This window comes from Nipponia nippon, unplaced genomic scaffold (assembly GCF_047370975.1).
Source record: "Nipponia nippon isolate SJK-2023a ecotype South Korea unplaced genomic scaffold, ASM4737097v1 scaffold_6, whole genome shotgun sequence".
NCBI classification, from domain to species: Eukaryota; Metazoa; Chordata; class Aves; order Pelecaniformes; family Threskiornithidae; genus Nipponia; species Nipponia nippon.
The window spans coordinates 31,110,894-31,129,652 of record NW_028262380.1 but is presented as its reverse complement, the minus strand read 5'-3'; the positions used below and the strand labels follow the sequence as shown (position 1 = coordinate 31,129,652).

The following is an 18,759-nucleotide window of genomic DNA, read 5'->3' as shown; positions in this document are numbered from 1 at the left end:
TGTGTGTATTTAAGGCATGGGGAAAGCCAAGAATTGGTAACACTCCTGCAGTGGGGGGTCCTCCAGAAAACCCAGCGATCGGCGGGTCCCGGGGCAGACGGGTGCCCATCCTCGGAGCCCCACGTCCCAGCCACTGACGGCCTCTCCCACATGCAAGCTCCATGAGCTTTAACTCCCAGGTTCAGCTAGTTGGGGGCAAATCTGTATGAGATTTCCCCATCTTAAACCATGCCTCTTCTCCGCTCCTCACTGGTATCGGACAGTGTCTGGACGGTCCCCTTTGCCACCCCCATGTCATCACTGAACCGTCGAGCACGGCAAGGCAGAAGCAGCACCTTTTGCGCTAGTCATCACCGCCGCTGTCAGGGCTCAGGGGGTTTTACGTGTGTTTTTAAAAACATGGCTTTTTCTCAAAAAGGGGGTTTAATAAAGGGCCTGGAGCCTGCCCAGCCCCAGCAAGGGTTACACGTGGATCTGCCCCCCCGGTGGGAGTGGGGCTGAGTCGCCAGCTGCCCGGCGGAGGAGGTGAGGGCCCGGCCGCGGGTGGCCGTGGGGAAGCAGGCAGGGCGGGCAGGGCAGGCAGGGCGGGCAGGGCGGTGGACGCGCCCTCCCTGATGAGGCTGATGCTCGTCCACGTGTCAGGGAGATTTAAAAAGTTTGGGGCGGGAGCGAGGGCATGCCCAGAAGCGCGGCTGGCAGGGAGGGAGCGCCGGGGACACCGCGGGCATGGGACACCTCTGCCACCAGCAGCCCCCCGCAGCCACCCCCCAGCGCTGCCGGAGGAAGGCAGGGGACGGCGCGGCGCTGCCGGGGTCCCCGCTGCTCCTCCTCTTCCTCCTCCTCGCCTCCTCGATGTCTGCCTGCAAAGGTGAGGAGCATCCCGCTCGCAACCCCTTCCTGCACTGCCAGCCCTGCAATACTTTATTTTTTTTGGGGGGGGGGAGGTGACCCCAGCAGCCTGGCAGCCTTGGGAGGGGGCCGCGAAGCGAGGCGCTGCCTGCCTGCCGCTGCCCCGCCGCCGGGCCGGGCTGGGAGCGGACCGGACCCGATCAGCTGCGGGGCTGGGGGGGGTGCAGGGATGCGCAGGAGGTTGCAGCTGCTGGGCGCCGTTTCGGGGGTTGGTTTTGGGGTCTTCCTCGTGCACCCCGGCAGGATTACCCTGTCCTGGCAAACCCGGGCTCCAGCTGGGGAAGCGGCTTTTGTTAAAAGCGATTTCATTTTAAGTATAATTTACTCTGATTTAAAAGCGAAGAAAAGAGAAACGAGATGTATCGTGGAATTGTAGGAAAATTCAGGACCCTGTGGAAGTCACTTAGCCCAACCTGTAGCAATATTTATTTTGTGAGGAATCCCGGGGGATGGGGTTAAGTGAGAGAGGATAGAGCTGCTGAGTTGCTTTAGGCATAGAGCTTGATTATCTTGATTTAATTTGAAATGTTGTCTTACACCTGAAAGTTGCTATTTTTGTAGCAGGGAGTGCTTGTGACATGAGCACAGCTAATGGGTTTTTTAACAAAACATACTTTTTTTTTTTATTCTATTTTCTGACTCTAGATAGATGAACTAGATATACCTTGTGAAGTAACATTACAAAATAAGTTGCTGTGCAAGGAATAGTTCTGTTTTGTTTGTATCACATGTGTGTGAGTTGCTTTCATCAGGAGTTTTTGTTCTGATGTGCTGTGTTTTTTTAAATGTCAAGAATCAAAGAAATCTAAGTAGAGTATACTGAATATTCTGTTAAAAATAAGTTCTGGAGATGTGGAAGAGGGGAGGGAAGGAAAAGGAGGGTAAGGAATGGCAATGATTGTTCTTACAGAAATGATTGCCAGGAGGTTGTGTAGAGAGAGCAGTGGAGGGAGGAGAAGATTTAAGAAGCGAATCCCAGGTTGAAAAGTGACTGAAATAGTGCATCTGGCATTCTGCTGCCTTGGAAGAAGCTGAGTTTTTAGAAGTTGTCAGAATTGAAGGATAAGAGAACAAATATATCACAGACTGTCAATTTTTTTAGGAGGATTTCCTCTTATGTTCCTTTTGAATAGGATTGCTTTCCTCAATAGCATTCTCTTTTTCTCTCCCACTATGGGTATTTCGTGTATATTATGAGATAACTTACTGTTGCCCTGTGTGTGCCGTTGTGTGGAAAGGACTGAAGTCCCTAAGGGCTGCAGCACTGTTCTGGATGGGGTGATGGAGGGACACCGCTCGGCATTGGGGGGCACACAGTCCTAGGTCTGAGCACAAAACAGATGGGACTGCACATGAAATAAGTTTTGTGAATAAGTGGAGGATTAAGGAAATTTATGAGTTCATGAAATGCATCTCCTCTGTCCAAAAGTTTATGCTCCAGGGAGGGAAAAAAAAAAAGCAAGCTGTAATAGTCAGGCTTTCTTGGCTGCTTCCCTAAGCTTTGCAGGCTATTGGATTTCTTCTGCTTCCCCTGGAAAGCCATGGGAACCAAACAATGGCAGAAGCAGTGTTCAGAGACAGGCAGGAAAAGGTTTAATGGGGAAGGTGTTTTAATTTGAAGTAATGCCCAGTTCCACTCTTGGTAACAAGGCTACCAGTCCCAGGCAATACTCCAATTTGAATACACTAATTTAAGAATAGACAACAAAGTAAGAGAATTGTAGTACCTTTAATTTATTTGGTGTTTTTCCTTGAACTAAGACAAACATCCATTAAAGCAAATTTTTCATTGGAAAGCAGTTTTCTTGTTATGCGAACATCTTGGAGATTTCAAAAATATCCCACTTCTACATAGTGTGAAATTAAGCACCCCTCTAATTCTTTTTTTTGGAGAAAACAAGCATCCAAAATAATTAGTCACCTTAAGTCTGTGCAAGTACAAAATGTGGTTTTGAAATCCACCCCTTAATGCCTGGGACTAACTACTGTTGTAAGTATTGTTACTAGTGGTACAAGTAAAACAAATGGAGATGATGGGCATTCATATCCTGCTCACCTGGCCATTCTAGCTAAGTCTACCTTCACCTCTTTTTTGTTTAATTTCGTTCAATTCTCTGAAAAAAATGTGACCACAGGTAAGTATAGACTGTTTGGGAGGTTATAAAATCTCTATTAATCTGAGGTCTTTAAGAACAGTGTATAAACTGATCAGGCATGGCTCATGGCAGCAGCTTTGGGCAGGGGGACAAATTAGACAACTTCATAGTGTTTCCTGCAGTGCTAGGACTGTACAGATAAAGCACCTCCTTCCCAAGGAACAGTCTCCCTCCCAGGTGAGTTACAACACATCCCCACATCGATATGCTTGCGTGGTCTCTAGTGTAATCACAATTTAGTGATGCTCATGTCTACTATTTCCAGAGACTCTGATAATACATTATTATTAGAAATATACTGCCAGGTAAAATAACAGTGTGGAAAGGTGGATATTCTTGGTGCTGGGTCAGGAGGGACCCAGAGACAGTGAATTCCAGGTTTGTAGCCTGGGTGGGCGGAGATGGAGAAAGGAGCTGCCCGCAGGCCAAGCACAGCATTGCTGCAGCATTATGCAATTAATAACACATTCAGTCTTCTAAGGGACTGAGCTTTTCCACATCATATACGCCAGACAGAGGAAACAAAGCTAGTTATATATGACTGTTTGTCACCTCAAAAATGCTACTTTCATGTCACAGGTATTATTCATATGCAAGCATACACTACATAGCACGTGTTTAATTGTTTAACTGTAACATAAAACAAAGCAAGAGGTAGGATCCAGATTCTCAACTTGCGATGCATGCACTGGAGGCAAGCTGAGTTCTCAGAAAGCTCGAGGTTGTAGGTGCTGGAATGTGTTTTCCTGAGCAGGTTTTAGCATTTGAGAGCTGCCACACAAATTTTCTTGCCTGCTACTTATCGCTGAGAACAGACTAATGCCAGCCTGACCCCTGGTGAAAGTGGAGTAACTTCCACACTCTTTATTGCTAAGAGATGTGAGCATCCGTATCTGCTGTGAACTTGTGAAGAAGCCTCTTGCTGTGTTGCTGACACACAGCAGGCAGAAACTACTGGACAATGATAAGTGTGCTAGGTATCATACTGTGTTCAGAGTTTTTATTTAAATCACTGACATGGTTTACTTGTAAAAACGACCTTTGCTGTACAGTATTGCTAAGCATGGTTTGTGCTTCCAGGTGCACCGATGCCAACCCAAGCACTCAAGGCAGATCAGGATTTGCAGCTGTGGAAAGAGGTAAGTATCATCTGCACGCTGCCATATGGTATACTCCATTTCTTCTGCGCCCATCCTTCCTACGGTCACACCTCACTCTGCAGTATTTCTCTTGCATGGAGTTCAGGTGCTTCTTCATCCAGTCCTGCTTCTCCTGTACATCTCTTATCCTGACCTCAGTGAAGAGGTGAAACATCTTATTTTCCAGATTTTCTGAACAGTGGCTCCAGGAGGATGTTAAGGCTGGGTGTTGAGATGTCGTTTGGGGGAAAAGGCTGTCTTGGCTCACTGGAGAGCTATGTTTGATAACAGTTGTCATATAACTGTCAATGACCAGACAGTCACTGTCCCTGGAAGAAACACAGTGTCCCATCTGGTATTTTTATAGTCTGTACACGATGTGCAGTAATTGCTTCAATTCATCCAGTCTTACCTCTTGCTTCTTCTGTTCTGCACACCGGGCTGGGACGCTGTATTTAGTCCTATTCTAGCCTCTCAATTTACTAGGTAAAGGATAATGTACTGTGTCAATTAGCCCCTCTAACACTTTGGTACTGATCGCTATCATAACTTCCACTCTCATCTTTGAAATGAACAACATTTCTTTTGGCTCTAGGATGTGACACGTGTGTTAACACGGGCTCTTCCCTGCCCTTTTGGAACAGATGGAGAAGCAGGGCATAACACGCAGGGAGGGTTTAGCCTGCAACTGGCATGCCCTGGCGTGGCTGTAACCTTCAAGTATTCTGTTGACGTTTAATTTTGTAGCTTCTGATAACATTAGAAAGCAAGTGACTCACCAGGGTACAGATGCGGAGTAAATGTCTTCCTATCGACGCCATGACAGGAGACGCTTCCCTCGCTGTCAGCTCCCCTTAGTTTGTTTTGGAAGTGTTGACTCAAACACTAACGTATTTCTAAGCTGGCACTTGAGCAAGCCCTGGTGACATTTACCTCCTGGGAAAAAGTGGTCTCTTGGGAAGAAAGGTCCTGATAGCTTTAAGGAGCTCATGAAAATGAGTTATTCACATTCTGGATTGAAAAATGCTGTTTTATACATTTCTGCATCTATTGCTAAGATTTGCTATTTGTAACACAGGATTTGTCCCTATGGGAACTGGAGGCAAAGGCAAAGATCCTGTTGATTTCAGCAAATGAAAAAGTAGGCAGAAGATACTAAATTCTATGTGTAAAATTACATAATATAAGCAATATAAAACTTATTATTGTAGCAAGAATAATGCAGGACTGGAGAGGGTGTAAGGAAAGAGAATCAGATGCATAGCTATATACCTAAACCAACCTGATTAGATTAGTTCACCAGCGTTTCTTGGAACAAAAAGAATCAGTTCTTCCCTGTTTGTTGCTTTATTAGTGGATCGTTCAGGAGAAGCCCTGCCCTTAAATTAACCCAATATTTTCCAGAAATGACTCACAGTTTATAAATATGAGAACTTTGTAACTAAGTATTGTGTTCCTTTACTTGTCTCTCACATCCTTTTTTTTTCTTTGTTATTTAACCAACCCCAAACAACTCGCAAGCTCCCACCCTCAGGCCGCATTTCTGAGATAGCAGAGAAAATTACTGAGAAGATGCTTCAAGGATGATGATAGAAACTATTAAATTTTTATTTTTTAAAAAGGAATTAACAGAAACTGTGTCTTCCCCTCAGCCCTTGCTTTGTCCATGCAGGTTTTAGCTGAGAGATACCGTGTCTTGCATTGTGTTGAACACAAAGCAGTCTCTGGCTTATCCTGCTACTGAATTATGGTAGTTCTTTAATAGTCACCTCCAACTACAAAAGAAGCAAATAAACCAATAAAAAAGAACAAAAAATCTCTCAACAAGAAGAAACAGCAAATTTGTAACATAGGCTTCCAAAATAACTTCAGCTTAGTTTATCATCTCCTTAACTGCTGCTTTCTCCCTCTACGTTTTCTTACTCTGAAAGTAGTGAAGCTGAACTAATGTACCCAGAGACAAACAATGCAAGATGAAGGGAAAAGAGAATGGGGAGGATGTGTTACCAACAAAAACTACTTGAAAGGGGAATTCTGTAAGCTATTAGCTTTCCCACTGTTTCTGCTAATGTTTTCTTGTAGATTGTCTCTAGAGAAATGAATCATCTCTTGTCTCGAAGTACTCAGATATGCATTATTTGTTTATTGTTTTTTTCATTTGATGTTTTCATTGCTAAAGAGTGCTGTTTAGGGCTTTTTACCTATAATAAAATCATTAGACCCATTGTATTGCCCACTCTATCTAAAAAAACCCATTTTTTTGTGCAGTCTATGAACTAGATGATTGGCAAAGCTTTTGGCATCTAGCTAAACAGTATTAAATATTCAATGGAAGAAATGGTGCCTACCAATACAGGTTACTATTGATACAATTTTAAAGTTATACAATGAAAAGTTAAGCCTCTGTTTTTCATTGTTATTAAACTGTGCAGCTTCAGTTGGACTACTGGAGATTTTTTCTTTTCCTTACAGAATACTTTGAGCTTTCAGCACTGGTAATATTATTTCCATGAATTCAAATGTCCTTTATTCCCTTTCTTCTCCCTCCCCAATTAATAGCTCCGCTAAAAATGATTCAGTAGTATGGGATACTTTCATCATGGAAAAGAGACAAGAGAAAGAGCATGTGATCAATTGTCTACACAAGATCATGAACAGAAGGGAGACCATGAGTAGGAATCACTTATTCATTACCTCTTCCAAGACAAGATCGTGATAGCAGTGAATGAAGCTAGCTTTGAAAAGACTGATTAAGAGAAAGAGAAGTGGTATTTCACGCAGTGTTTAGGAAACCCTTACCACAGGACACTGTGGATGCTAAAAGTTTACAATGGTTCAGAGAGAGATTGATCAAATTCAGAGCACAGAAATCCACTGCGGTTGGAGAGCATGGGTTTTACTAGACCACTGGTCTCTTCTTAGGCTCTTCCTTGGGTGTCAGTGTATGGCCATTTTTGGAGACAGATGCAGAGCTAAACTGACATTTGTTTTGATCCAGATGAAATGGCTGGTGGGGATTGGGGCTTCTTGGTTCAGTTTCTGGATTTTTTTGTTTTGTGTCTACATGTGTAACTTTCCATTCTGTGCTGACATGTCCAAGTTCAACAGCAATGACTTCTTCCACACTGCTCTTTGAGTTTAGGTCCCCTGAAATATATTGAGTATATTTCTTACTAGCATTGAGATTTGGGAACCACCTCCTTTAAACAAAATCTTGTCAGGCTCCTCATTTGCAAAGAAATCAGTGCAAAACTTGGATATTGGCTGCTTGGTGACTCACACAAATTGACTGACATGCTAAGATGTGCTGGCACATATCATAGTCACTCAAGAGATGCATGTGCCATACATCTACTGGGATGCTGGAATCCAATTGGAAGAGTGGTGTTTGAGGACTGCTCTTTGAATCACTTGCTTTAGTTTTGTCATTTTCTTTGCAGTTTTGTATAATCCAAAGATATCACAGAAGAAATGTAAGTTCATAGTCCATATCCCAGATGTTTAAAATCATAATTTAAAATATGACTTAGTCTGAGAAGGCTACAAATAGGAGGGACGTGAGTGGAGTAAGAGAATAAATGACCCAGATATGCATGTGTTTATTGTGATCAAGCAAGTAGAAATTTGCTTATCTGGTTAAGGGCCTCTTTTTCCCTTGAACACAAGGGAATTCATGAATGTACCTGTAAGAATTCCTTGTGGTGGGCAAGCTTGCCATACCTTTGGCTGCACTGAACTGTTTTTGAAAATATACTTATTTCACTTCTTTTTATTAATCTGACTTCTTAAAATAAGACTGTGTGAACTTTTACAGATAGACGATGCATGTTCCGCCTACCTGTCCACAGATTCTCAGCCTCAGGTGAGTCAGAGATTACTTTATTATTTTGATACTATTGGTTACATGCAGTAGGATTGGAAATATAATACCTGAGTTCATGTTTTCTTTGCTTTAGGCATCCAGTGTGCTGGAAGAGCTTTGTTTTCTGGTCATGGGTTTTCTCCAGAAACCACAGGTAACACACATGAAAGACTACTTAGCATTTCTGAAGGCTAATCTCTGTGTGCCAGTGTCTAAATGAATTCTGAGGACCCAGCATCTGAAGTGTCACTTGGTGCTGGAAGTAATACTATCAGTTCTTACTCTGAAATGCTATGTGCCCTAACCCAACACCTATTAAAGACAACAGGGAGACTCCAGTGTTTGGAAAATAAACTCCAGGCTGGATACAAGGTTTCAAGTGTTTTTATTGCTCTAGAATAGAAAAATTATGAGCTCTCAATGAAGAAAGAAATTTACTTATGAGAGGCTAGGGATATACAAAGGAGCATCCGCTAAACCCATCTACTTTTCTAGTGGTGAGTAATCAATGCTCTCTACAGAGTTTGAAAAGAGTAGTTACGTTGATAAGCAAAGACATGTAATATATCTGTCAAGAAAGACGATATTCCAACCCGGTACTGAAAAGTTTATAATGTAATCAAAATCTCCCATTGCTCTTATTTTTTAACAAATAAAAGCTTCTCTACCGATTATTATTCCTACAGGGTTCAGATGAAAAAGACAACACCAAAAGGGTAAGATTTCTATGTATGTTTTATGATCACACTAAAATTGTCAAGAAAATCATAACAGCCTTACCCTGTTTTGTAGTAAAACCCCACTTTTAATTTTTTTGAACAGTTCTTATTTCATTATTCTAAGACTCATGACTCAGGCAACCCAGACATCACGGTAAGTGGCATAGCACCTCCTTGTGAGTACCTGTGCGCTTGTACGTAAAAACAAGGTAATGTTCCTTTTTGCAGTGTTCTCTCCAACTGTATAGCAAGCTCAGAACTGGCAGTTTTGTGTTTAAGATATAGAATGTGTTTAATAACATGGGAGAGGATCATCAGTACTGTCCAAGCGTGCAAAAAAATGACCAAACACTCATAGAATCCCAACTGCATCTTAATCTTGTACTTACAACATCTAAGAGTAAGATCAAATACTTGTTTCTGATACTGGAAGATAACGTATGCAGTGAAACAATGTGGATTTATAGAAGCTGAGAAAGTGACAATAAATATCAGGAACTCTTAATGAATTTTTATTAATAATTAAATTGTATGTATTTATTTGTGCATGTCATAAATATGTATCAGGCAAAATGGTATTTAAGTCTCCCTCAGACTTCAGATTATATTTTAAATGAAAAATATTTTAAAAATAGCTTAGTATTGTTGCTATAAAAATATTCTCATAAGCCAAACTACATGCGATCCACTCTTGCTTTTAAAGTGCAAAGATAATCTGTTATTTCTGTACATCTATGGTTTTTTTTCTGTGCACGATAGGATTTTGAGAAAGTCAAACACATTTTCTTGTTTCTTAACAAGCATTCTTATATGTTAATGTCCATTTTTGCCTTGTTCTTTACATTTCCTGAGAAAAATGTGGTAGAAAGCGGTATTGATGATATTGGGGTCAGTGTTTCATGGTAGAGCTGCTCTGGAGGTTTTAATGGTAATCAGGGCACAATGAAATGAGCTATTTCTGCTGCTGCCCCTGCTTAAGGGGTTACTGCATCCCCTTTTGTCCCCACCCTGAATAGCTTTGCCCCTGCCTGCCCCCAGAGATTACTCCTTTCTCGCTTCTGGTTTAGCTGTTCAGGTGACTATTTTCTAGCCCAGTTCTCCGAGATACTAACTTAAGTGAGATCCATCATTCTTTGGCTTTATTAACCCCTCTCCACTGACTGCAAGACAGAGCCCAAGTGGCCAGCTGGGCCGCCCTTTAACTCCTCCGCTACATGTCAGACCTCTACTTTTGTAGCTTTATGATGCCACATTGCCTACCTTAGGCAGACAGCGCAAAATTGGCACCAAGTAGGCAAGTTCATTTTACATATTAAGTACATTAACACTTTGCTAACTCTAGTTATTCCATATATTATAATCCTCTTTGTAGTATTACTTTTCTAAGAAGTATTGTATCAAAAATGCATTATTTTTTAAACTACATTTACATGAGTTGAAGCTTTAAATTGGTTGATGGAACATAGATTTTTTTCTATTTCATTTCTCACTGTGGACCTCTCTCCACAGCCCACATGGCTGTGTCTTGCCAGGGGGGCACTTAGGCTGCACACAAATGCCACCGTGCTTAACCAGGCTGTCTGCAAACATAAAGTCTTGTTGAACACAAGGAATTTCACGATTGGAGCTTATCTTTTAGAAAGCGTGACCAGTGCCATGGTTACAAATTTTCCTTGAGAATGGCTCCCTCCTGCACACTGTTTTCTAGCAAAAAAAACCCTCCAATTTCTCTTGCTGCGATATAAGTTATTTTGAAGCAAAATTAACTTTTCAGTACAATGGAGATTGAAGCTGCTAACTTCCATAGTAGATAATTGCAGAAATGTTAGTAGGAGTACTGCATGGAAATATTCCCTGTACCACTCACAGAGGCTGATGAAAATCTGACTAATTGCATTTGCCTGGGCAAGAAGTCTGTAACCAGTTCTGAACTTTCAATGCGTAAAGGTGAGGACGCATAGCTTTTCCCTCCATCGCTCTGTAAGTCACATTCATAGCGTAAATATAAATGTCGGTACCTGTTTGTTGTCAAGACAGAATGTTAAAAAAGTAAGTTTCTCAATTAACATCTTCAGTCCTTTTTTGGTGCATGTTTGGTCCATAAGCCAATACTGCGGGAAGAGACTTTTTTTTGCATCATAAGGTCTGGATTTCATTGTTGCTCATGTGTCTGTGTTCGTGTCCTCTCAGTCATCTGTCCTGCATCCTTTGCTGCAACTTGTTCCCCAGCTTAATGAGAGAAGACTGAAGAGATACAAAGTGGACGTATGTAATCTTAAACTCTGCATGCTTGCATTCTCACACTTTGTGATTCATTAGCTCTTCTAAAAATGTCCTTGTAGACTTTTCTGTTCATAACATTTTTATTTTCAAGATTTAATATCACAGTAGTGTATTTTCATTAGAAATGTGAGGTTTTTATATTCTTAAATTAGTGAAAAATAATCCTGCTGATATTTAACATCTAAAACAAAAAAACGCTGAAGGAATATATGCCTAACACAGAACAGTGGTAGAACACAAAGCCTATGTATCAAAATGGATCTGTTAGTTCTTTTATAAAAAGAAAAATACTTTAACTTTTATCTGTACTGTTATATTTCAGTTGAGTTATAATTTCTAGGGGAAGTCTTTTATTCCCCCATTTGGAATTCAAACCATATCTACTCCTTAAATGTGTATTATTTATGACTTAGCACTAAGAATTTCCAAGTAATTTATAGGTAATTTACCGTTTAACTTAAGGTGCAGAAAAGAAAGTTCTCTGGAATTAATTTTCCATAGAAAAATAGTGTATTTTGGAACAAAAGTTTCACATAGAAATAGCTCCATTGTTTCCAAAATATCATAAAATTTGGGTATATTTGGTGCAAATGCCATTTCAAATTTCAAAAATCAAAAAACGATACAGATATGTCCATCCCTTTAATGGAGCTATGGAGAGAAAAGTGAAGTCTGATATATAAGAATCTTCCTCTATAAGAATACCGAAGATTCCTGCATAATAAAGTATAACAAAATCAAAGACCTGGATTCTTCCTGTTTTACATTGACTTCAGCTTGGTTATTCCTTAGATTTGTTGTTATGATTCCTTGTATTCACTGATACGCAAGTCAAATTAGGTGTATGAATGTGATACTTAAAACTCGGAGAGTAGCATCCCTATAAGTAGGACTTTTCCTTTATTAATCCAGATAAAGGCTGTGTTGTTAACTCCCAAATTTTCAATGAACTCTTAATCCTATGATTATGTATGTCAGCTTTCATCTAGTCATGGTTGTGGCTGGTAATACTATCTACCCCTCTCTTCGGATCACTGCATAATCCCAACTATATGCCCTGAATCACATTTTTCTTATCCAGTGAGAACCTGGCCACCTATAAGAACTTACAGTTGGTACATCTTCTCATGGACTAAAATTTTTATGAAAATTTTAACCCACTACACATCTGAACGAAAAATACAGGGTACAATTTACCTTCTGTGATGACATTGACGTGAACTGTATTTATACTATTGGACATATATACTGAAAAAGAATATTCTTGGAATTGCTCTTGGTGCTTTTAAATTAACATACATGTCAACCAAGACAAAGAATGGGAAGGAAAGCATAAATGCAAGAACACAAAATTGCTGTAAGTGAAAACAAACTGACTTTTATACCTAATGAAGTCCTTTTGCTAGAATACTTTAATATCTTGAATTTACTTCCATTGGGGTTGATGGCATAATTAATGGAAATAGAATACATTAATTAACAGACAATAACCTAACATTGGTAACATATTTGGCATATTCCAACATATTTCAGCCTCTTCATGGCAGTCTTATTTTTAGTGGGCTCAAAAAAACCCCAAACTATAAGGATATTTTTCAAGGTAATAATACCAAACTCTACAAAGTGTATCAGTCAGATCACGTGCCTTTATATATATATATTTAGAGAGACACTATACTTATAAGAAGTCACAAATGAAATTTAATAAATTGTTTCTGTTTAAGAGCTGTCAAGCCATCATGTGACAATTTAAAGACTTATTTTTTACATCAAAGAAATGTCAAAGTCCATACTCTACAAATCCTTAGGAAAAAATTAAGTGTGCTAGCTATCCCATATAAAGCATAAACATACACTCATATAAAAAGACTTTTTTTAGGATAGTGTTTGGAAATATTTCTTCCAAAGGAAGAAAAAAAAACCAAAAAAACAAAAAAAAAAACAGACAAAAAAATGCTATAGTGTTTGGGAATGAGCCCAGAGCAGGCTGATATAACTTTGTGGCAAAAGGCAAACTTTTTATCAAGCTTCTTTTTGCAAGGTACCGTATTTTCATCAGATTTTTAAGGTAGAAATGAATGAATGATGATGAGTATTATGCATTTTCTTAGTCGTCTTTTTCAAGTGGCTAAGTTTTAAAAGATCTATCTCCTATTATTTATATTATTGTACTCTTAACTAGTGGTACATGGAAATAGCAACAGTTAGAATTCCAACCATTCTGCACTGTGATAACTAGTCTTTCATTTGCAATCATGATGTTACGCATTATGAAGTAATGAGATGGCCAATGCTTACAGAATACAGCCATTTTAAAATATTCATATAAATCTAAGGAAACAATGAAAACAGCTCTAAATGGAATTGCATTTTATAGAAAGGAACTTTTTGTGATTTCCTGTTCTCAATTCCTGCTGTGAATACCAGTCACCTTGTTAAAGGTGTTATTTACTCCTGTACAGTGCATACACACCAGACGTTTACAAAGTGCTAGCGTCTTCTGGAATCAGGTTCCTTTGCAGACTCTTTTGGTTTTGGTATTTTTGCGTGCACCTTATTTACTTTAATGTCATAACAAATCTTTGAAATTCATCCATATTATGCTTATCATATTTGTTCATATGGCAGAATTCAGCATATTTTAGTATGAGAGTTTAAAATCCTCACTAAATGTTATTGCTGAGGGCCATACCAGTTCATAAAAAATTAAGAAAATACTGAAATAATCTGCCATCAATAATAAAAGTAGTGCAGTTATTCTCTGAATGTGAGAAAACTATAAATCTATCTTTCCAAGGGCTGATGGGGAGATGGCATAGGTAAACTTTGAAGCCAGTAGAGGATCAGAGCAACCCTGCCCAAGATGTGCAGAGGAACTCCCATGGAGCAGGAAGCCCCCATGTTCCTGTGGGCTGCCCACCTTTGGCTGGACTATCTGACTCCAGTGTCACAGAATGTGTTTCAGGAAGGGTTAGCTTGCTGCTATTTTTTTTTTTTTTCCTAATACTGGAAAGAAAACCAGAACCTGCTCTACATGAGCACACCCACCTCTCTCCCTGACCAGACAAAGAATTGAAAAGGTGAATGGGTGAAGGAGGAAACATACTTTATTAAATTTATTCTTTCTTCCCAGTCTGGACTGACACCAGATTTTGTTATGAATTTGATTCCTCTTGAGCTCCATCTTGGCTGTGATAATATGATCTAAGAAGAAGCAAGAGCACTTTGTTGGCAAGTCAATCTAAGAGACTGAACTAGATAACTTTTAGAGGGCAGGCACTAAACTCCAAATTACCCTACTTCTTCATGAATACATATGTTTCTGTATACATATATACATGCAGGTTTGTGAATATACATGCATGTACACTACAGCATGTATTAGTTATTTTTTTTTTAACATCTCCAAACCCTTGGAAGTTTAGAAGGCAAGGGTCACAATGAAGACAGATTTTAGCTTCAGTTGTTTTCTAATACCAACCTTCTGACATGAAATCAGACAAGGAAACTACATAGTCTTCTTCAAGAGGTGTCTTGTTTTAAGTAGAGAATGGCATATTAACATGTTAAAAGTTCATAAAATAAATCACAGTTCCATATTGGTAGTTGTGGTCTTGATTCCTTTTATGTTCTAGATCAATTTCTTTAACTTGCAACAGCTGCCTATTCAATTTCTGGTTTTGTTCACATATTGGACAGAAAAAGGATGGAATATAAATATCATAGGACACTCCAATGGCAATGAACAAGACTCCATTAACAGATAATTTTTTAGCCTTTTTTTTAAAATATAAACTATAGTATTGAATGGATTATAGATCTGAGACGGGTATTTCAAACCAGGTGATGCTACAATGAGGTGGACAATGTAAATAAAAATAATCCAGATGTTTTATGTACAGCAAAGAAACTGGGTACAATGGTATACCTGATGAACTGAAGTCAAAATTAAAAGCAAGACTCAAAAACGATGTGTAGTTTAAACCCTACTTCCTTTGAAAGCTTTCCTGAATTGAAGCTTCTCCTGTGTTTGGCAATGATGGGGGCCATCCTGTTTTACACGATTCATACAGCGTTGGAATAGAGCATGAAGAGCATGATGTCTTTCTATGACAGCTCAGGTTACGATCATTACCCAAGAGAACACATGACCCCAGTTTTTAATTGAGAAATACCATCATTGCCAAAAAAATTCCATTTAAATTTTATGTTCTGGTAAGCACAACATTCGAACTATTTTCTTTCTCAACTGGCCTATCTCCCCACCTTCAGGACAGACACCTCACTGATATATCTGGTATTAACATAAGCAGTGAAAATACTGTGATTAAGCTTATGTGTTCTCTAATCATGAAGGTCTCATTAAAGCAACTGGATACTCCATGCTTTGTACTTGTTACATTTAAACGTAATTTCTTCATCGTTCACTCCCTCCTTGCTGTATGGATCAGGAGACAGTTGTTTCTCAATGTGTGCAGCACGGACATGACAGAATGTCATAAGCACTGGTCTTTTCTCTGGGAGTTAATCCGAGAAGGGCGATCGTGATACATCTCTGGGAACAGTCTGGGATCTCATTCCTGGGAGGAGCCCAAGTATTTCTGATATTTAAGCTTTGGATTGTTGTCCTTCTGCGAGGTGCAAAGACCAACTCTACTTTGTCCATAGAGACTCCACTACCATGAAGACACTTTGATTGTATCTGGGTAATGAAACCTGGAAAGTCAAAGGCAAAGGCTGCTCGTCATTACTAGTACCATTCTAAGGCAATCTGAACTGAGCCAAAACTTGAGGTGGAATTTGGCCATCATTCATTTGTTTTTCTACATGACAACATGAACTTCTTATTACTGACAGGGAGAAATATACAGGAAGCATGCCTTAAGGCATGTATAGTAGTACTGAAGAAATACTTCTAATAAGTACATAAACAACCTCTCTATATGGATTCATTTATGAGAGTAGATATGATTTAAAATACTTTTTTTTCAGGAAGCACTTCAAGGACCTGGAGGGATTCAAAGTAGAGGCTATTTTTTCTACAGGGTATGGTTTGTTCGGCTTTTTTCCTTTTCATTTTGTGATGAGTGGTATAAACCAAGAAGTAGAGAAACCAGTGAATTACTGTAAGAATTACTGTGATTGGGCAAACTTTTTTCAGTAAGAGCATGCCGCTGTATAGGACTACTCAAGATCTGCTCCAGACATTTTATTTGATTAAAATAAAGACTTAGTAGGATGTTTTTGTACACATCTTAATGTTTGTATATACATGATACCATGCTATGTCTTAATAAGTCATTGGTTATTATGTATATAATTCTCAGAGAAAGTTCTAGAAAGTATGTCACCTTGGACAATCCTTCTAAAGCACTATTCAATATGGCATGTTTGCATGCGATATAAATACAATGTCATGCTTACATACTGTACCAAAGCAGATATTGGGCCTGACCTTCCTGTTTCCCTTGTGTTTTGACCAGTAAGGTTAGAAACTAGAAACAGAAATTCTCATGAGAGTGAAGCTACTCTGTTCATCGTTGATGCCATAGAGCCTTTTTACTCCATTTTTGCAAACTGAGCAAGTTAAAGATGGCTAGTCAAACTTAATAATAATTCTCTTGATTTTGGTTTATCTTTTTTTTTTTTACATTGAAATAAGAAAGTGGCTAATGAAAAGAAGGCAAATTTGTATAGTCATATTTCTTAGGTATCAGGATCGGATCTTTAGAGTTCTTATGACAGGCCAAAGTTATGAGTAATATTAACATCAATGCATCCATGATGCCAGAATGAAAAGCAAATTTTTAGTAAGCTCAGCAAGAGATTTTGTATCAGCTTTAGTAGACATTGTATGAAGTTCCTTTGTAGTGCAAAATATTTCTGAAATGACCATGGTGAAAAGGGAGAAACTCTTTGCCTATGTCAAAGAACACAGTCTAAAAATAAAATAATTGAGTGACCTATGTTTCTTTGTTAATTACAACAAACACTTATAATGCAATAATAACAACAATCTGGAAGAACATCTTAAGAAAATTAAAAAAAGAATGAGGGATAATGGTCTCTTAGAGTGACTTCTTGTGGCTTTGTCCCTCTTATAAAATCATACAGGATGGGCATAATTCATTCCTCAATCTGTATACAGTAAATTTTACTGTATAATTTTCCTCCAGGGGTGGATATACATTAAATAATAACTGGTCTCAGGTTTATCTTTAGTGATGATCCTGCTGACAGAACTGAGAAATTTCCCAATTTCTATGCATACCAAGTTGGGTGGGACTTTGATACTAAAACCAGTCAGTTTTATAGAGTCCTTATTGGATATTTGTCTTTCAGCCACGTAACGGAAGGAGATCAGTGGATTTTCGTTAAGGAGGTATTTATTTAATGCTTTTAATCACAATCTATATTTAAATTAGTTTATTTTTATACAAATAAGGCACAGTGTTTATGTTGAGAAGTAGTATCAGAAAGCCTTTAACTGTTTTGTCAACTTAGCTTTCTGCAGGCAAGCTTCTCCCAGATGTGTTAAATTCACATATCTTCAGGTGAAGTGAATAGAAGCTGTAGATACTCATTTCCTAGAACTGAGAACTCAGAGCTGTTTCAGGCAGCAAGAAATGGAAAATATCCCAGATCTGTAAACAGTTTGGAAAGTTTACAATGATGATACGTGTATGTCAGGAAGAACTGATACAACTACCTGTCAAATACATACTGACGTCCTGGGGGTAATCTCCCTGTTCTTACACAGAAAAAAACCTCACACTGAAACTAAGTACAGGCTTCAGGATTTAATTTCAAATCATTCAGTTCTTTGGAGAGGTATAAAAAAGTTTCCCTATGCCAATATTGTAATGCTCTGTTTTCTAATATATCTCACATCTCTACCATATTTTAAGTATTTAGTGTCATATAATACCAACAGCTAAAGCTTTTTCTTATTTTTCAGGATTTTAGATTCCTGAACTAGAAGTAATGCTGCAGGAATGCTGAGTACATGGACATACTCTTTTCCTTACAAAAATTATTCATTACTAATGTACAATTAAAAATCACTAGAATGTAAATGTTCTTAAATTAGATTCCATTAAGGATTCAAATGTTTCTTTACTTTGATGATTATATTAAAAGCATATTAAAATTATTTGTTTCGTAGTGTTATGATGTTTACAATGTGTGTAATGCAACTGTAAAAAAGTCAGTGTGTGCATGCAACAGACATTGCCTCTAACAACACTGTTATGTACATTTATTTTCCCTTATAAATAAAGGCGCACAGAGAGTAGTTTTAATGAGAATGTTTGCAATGCAGACTATTGCATTTTTTTCAGAATATATTGTAAGTGATCTGTGCAGTATTTAAAATCACAGCTTATCTAGGCAGGCGAAACAAAAGGTGTGATTTGCTTTTCAAAGATAATCTCTATTCCCTTAAGAAAAGGAAATTGAACAAGTTGCATGTTTTGAAGAAATATCTTGACTTTAACTTAACTGCAATACAAGGGCATCTTTTTTTTTTTAGCTATTAAGAACACAGATGCAGTATGGCTCTCATTCAGAAGACTTAATTGCATTATTTACATTCTTCCAGTTAGGATTTGCTTGAAAACTCAACTGGTTTTCATGTAGACTTAAAGAAACTGTACTCAAAAGAACAAGTTGCAACCTTCCTAGCTTCTCTC

The 18,759-nt window shown here is 38.7% G+C and overlaps 1 protein-coding gene across 1 annotated transcript; it reads left to right on the top strand.

Moving 5' to 3' along the window:
- The first annotated feature begins 726 nt into the window (after positions 1-726).
- NMU (neuromedin U) lies at positions 727-17,446 on the top strand. The gene is made up of 9 exons (XM_009474299.1): positions 727-868; positions 4,146-4,204; positions 8,019-8,066; positions 8,161-8,220; positions 8,753-8,782; positions 8,889-8,939; positions 10,976-11,050; positions 16,061-16,114; positions 17,411-17,446. Exons 1-9 carry the CDS (start codon positions 727-729, stop codon positions 17,444-17,446), a joined length of 555 nt encoding a protein of 184 aa, XP_009472574.1.
- Positions 17,447-18,759: the final 1,313 nt, after the last annotated feature.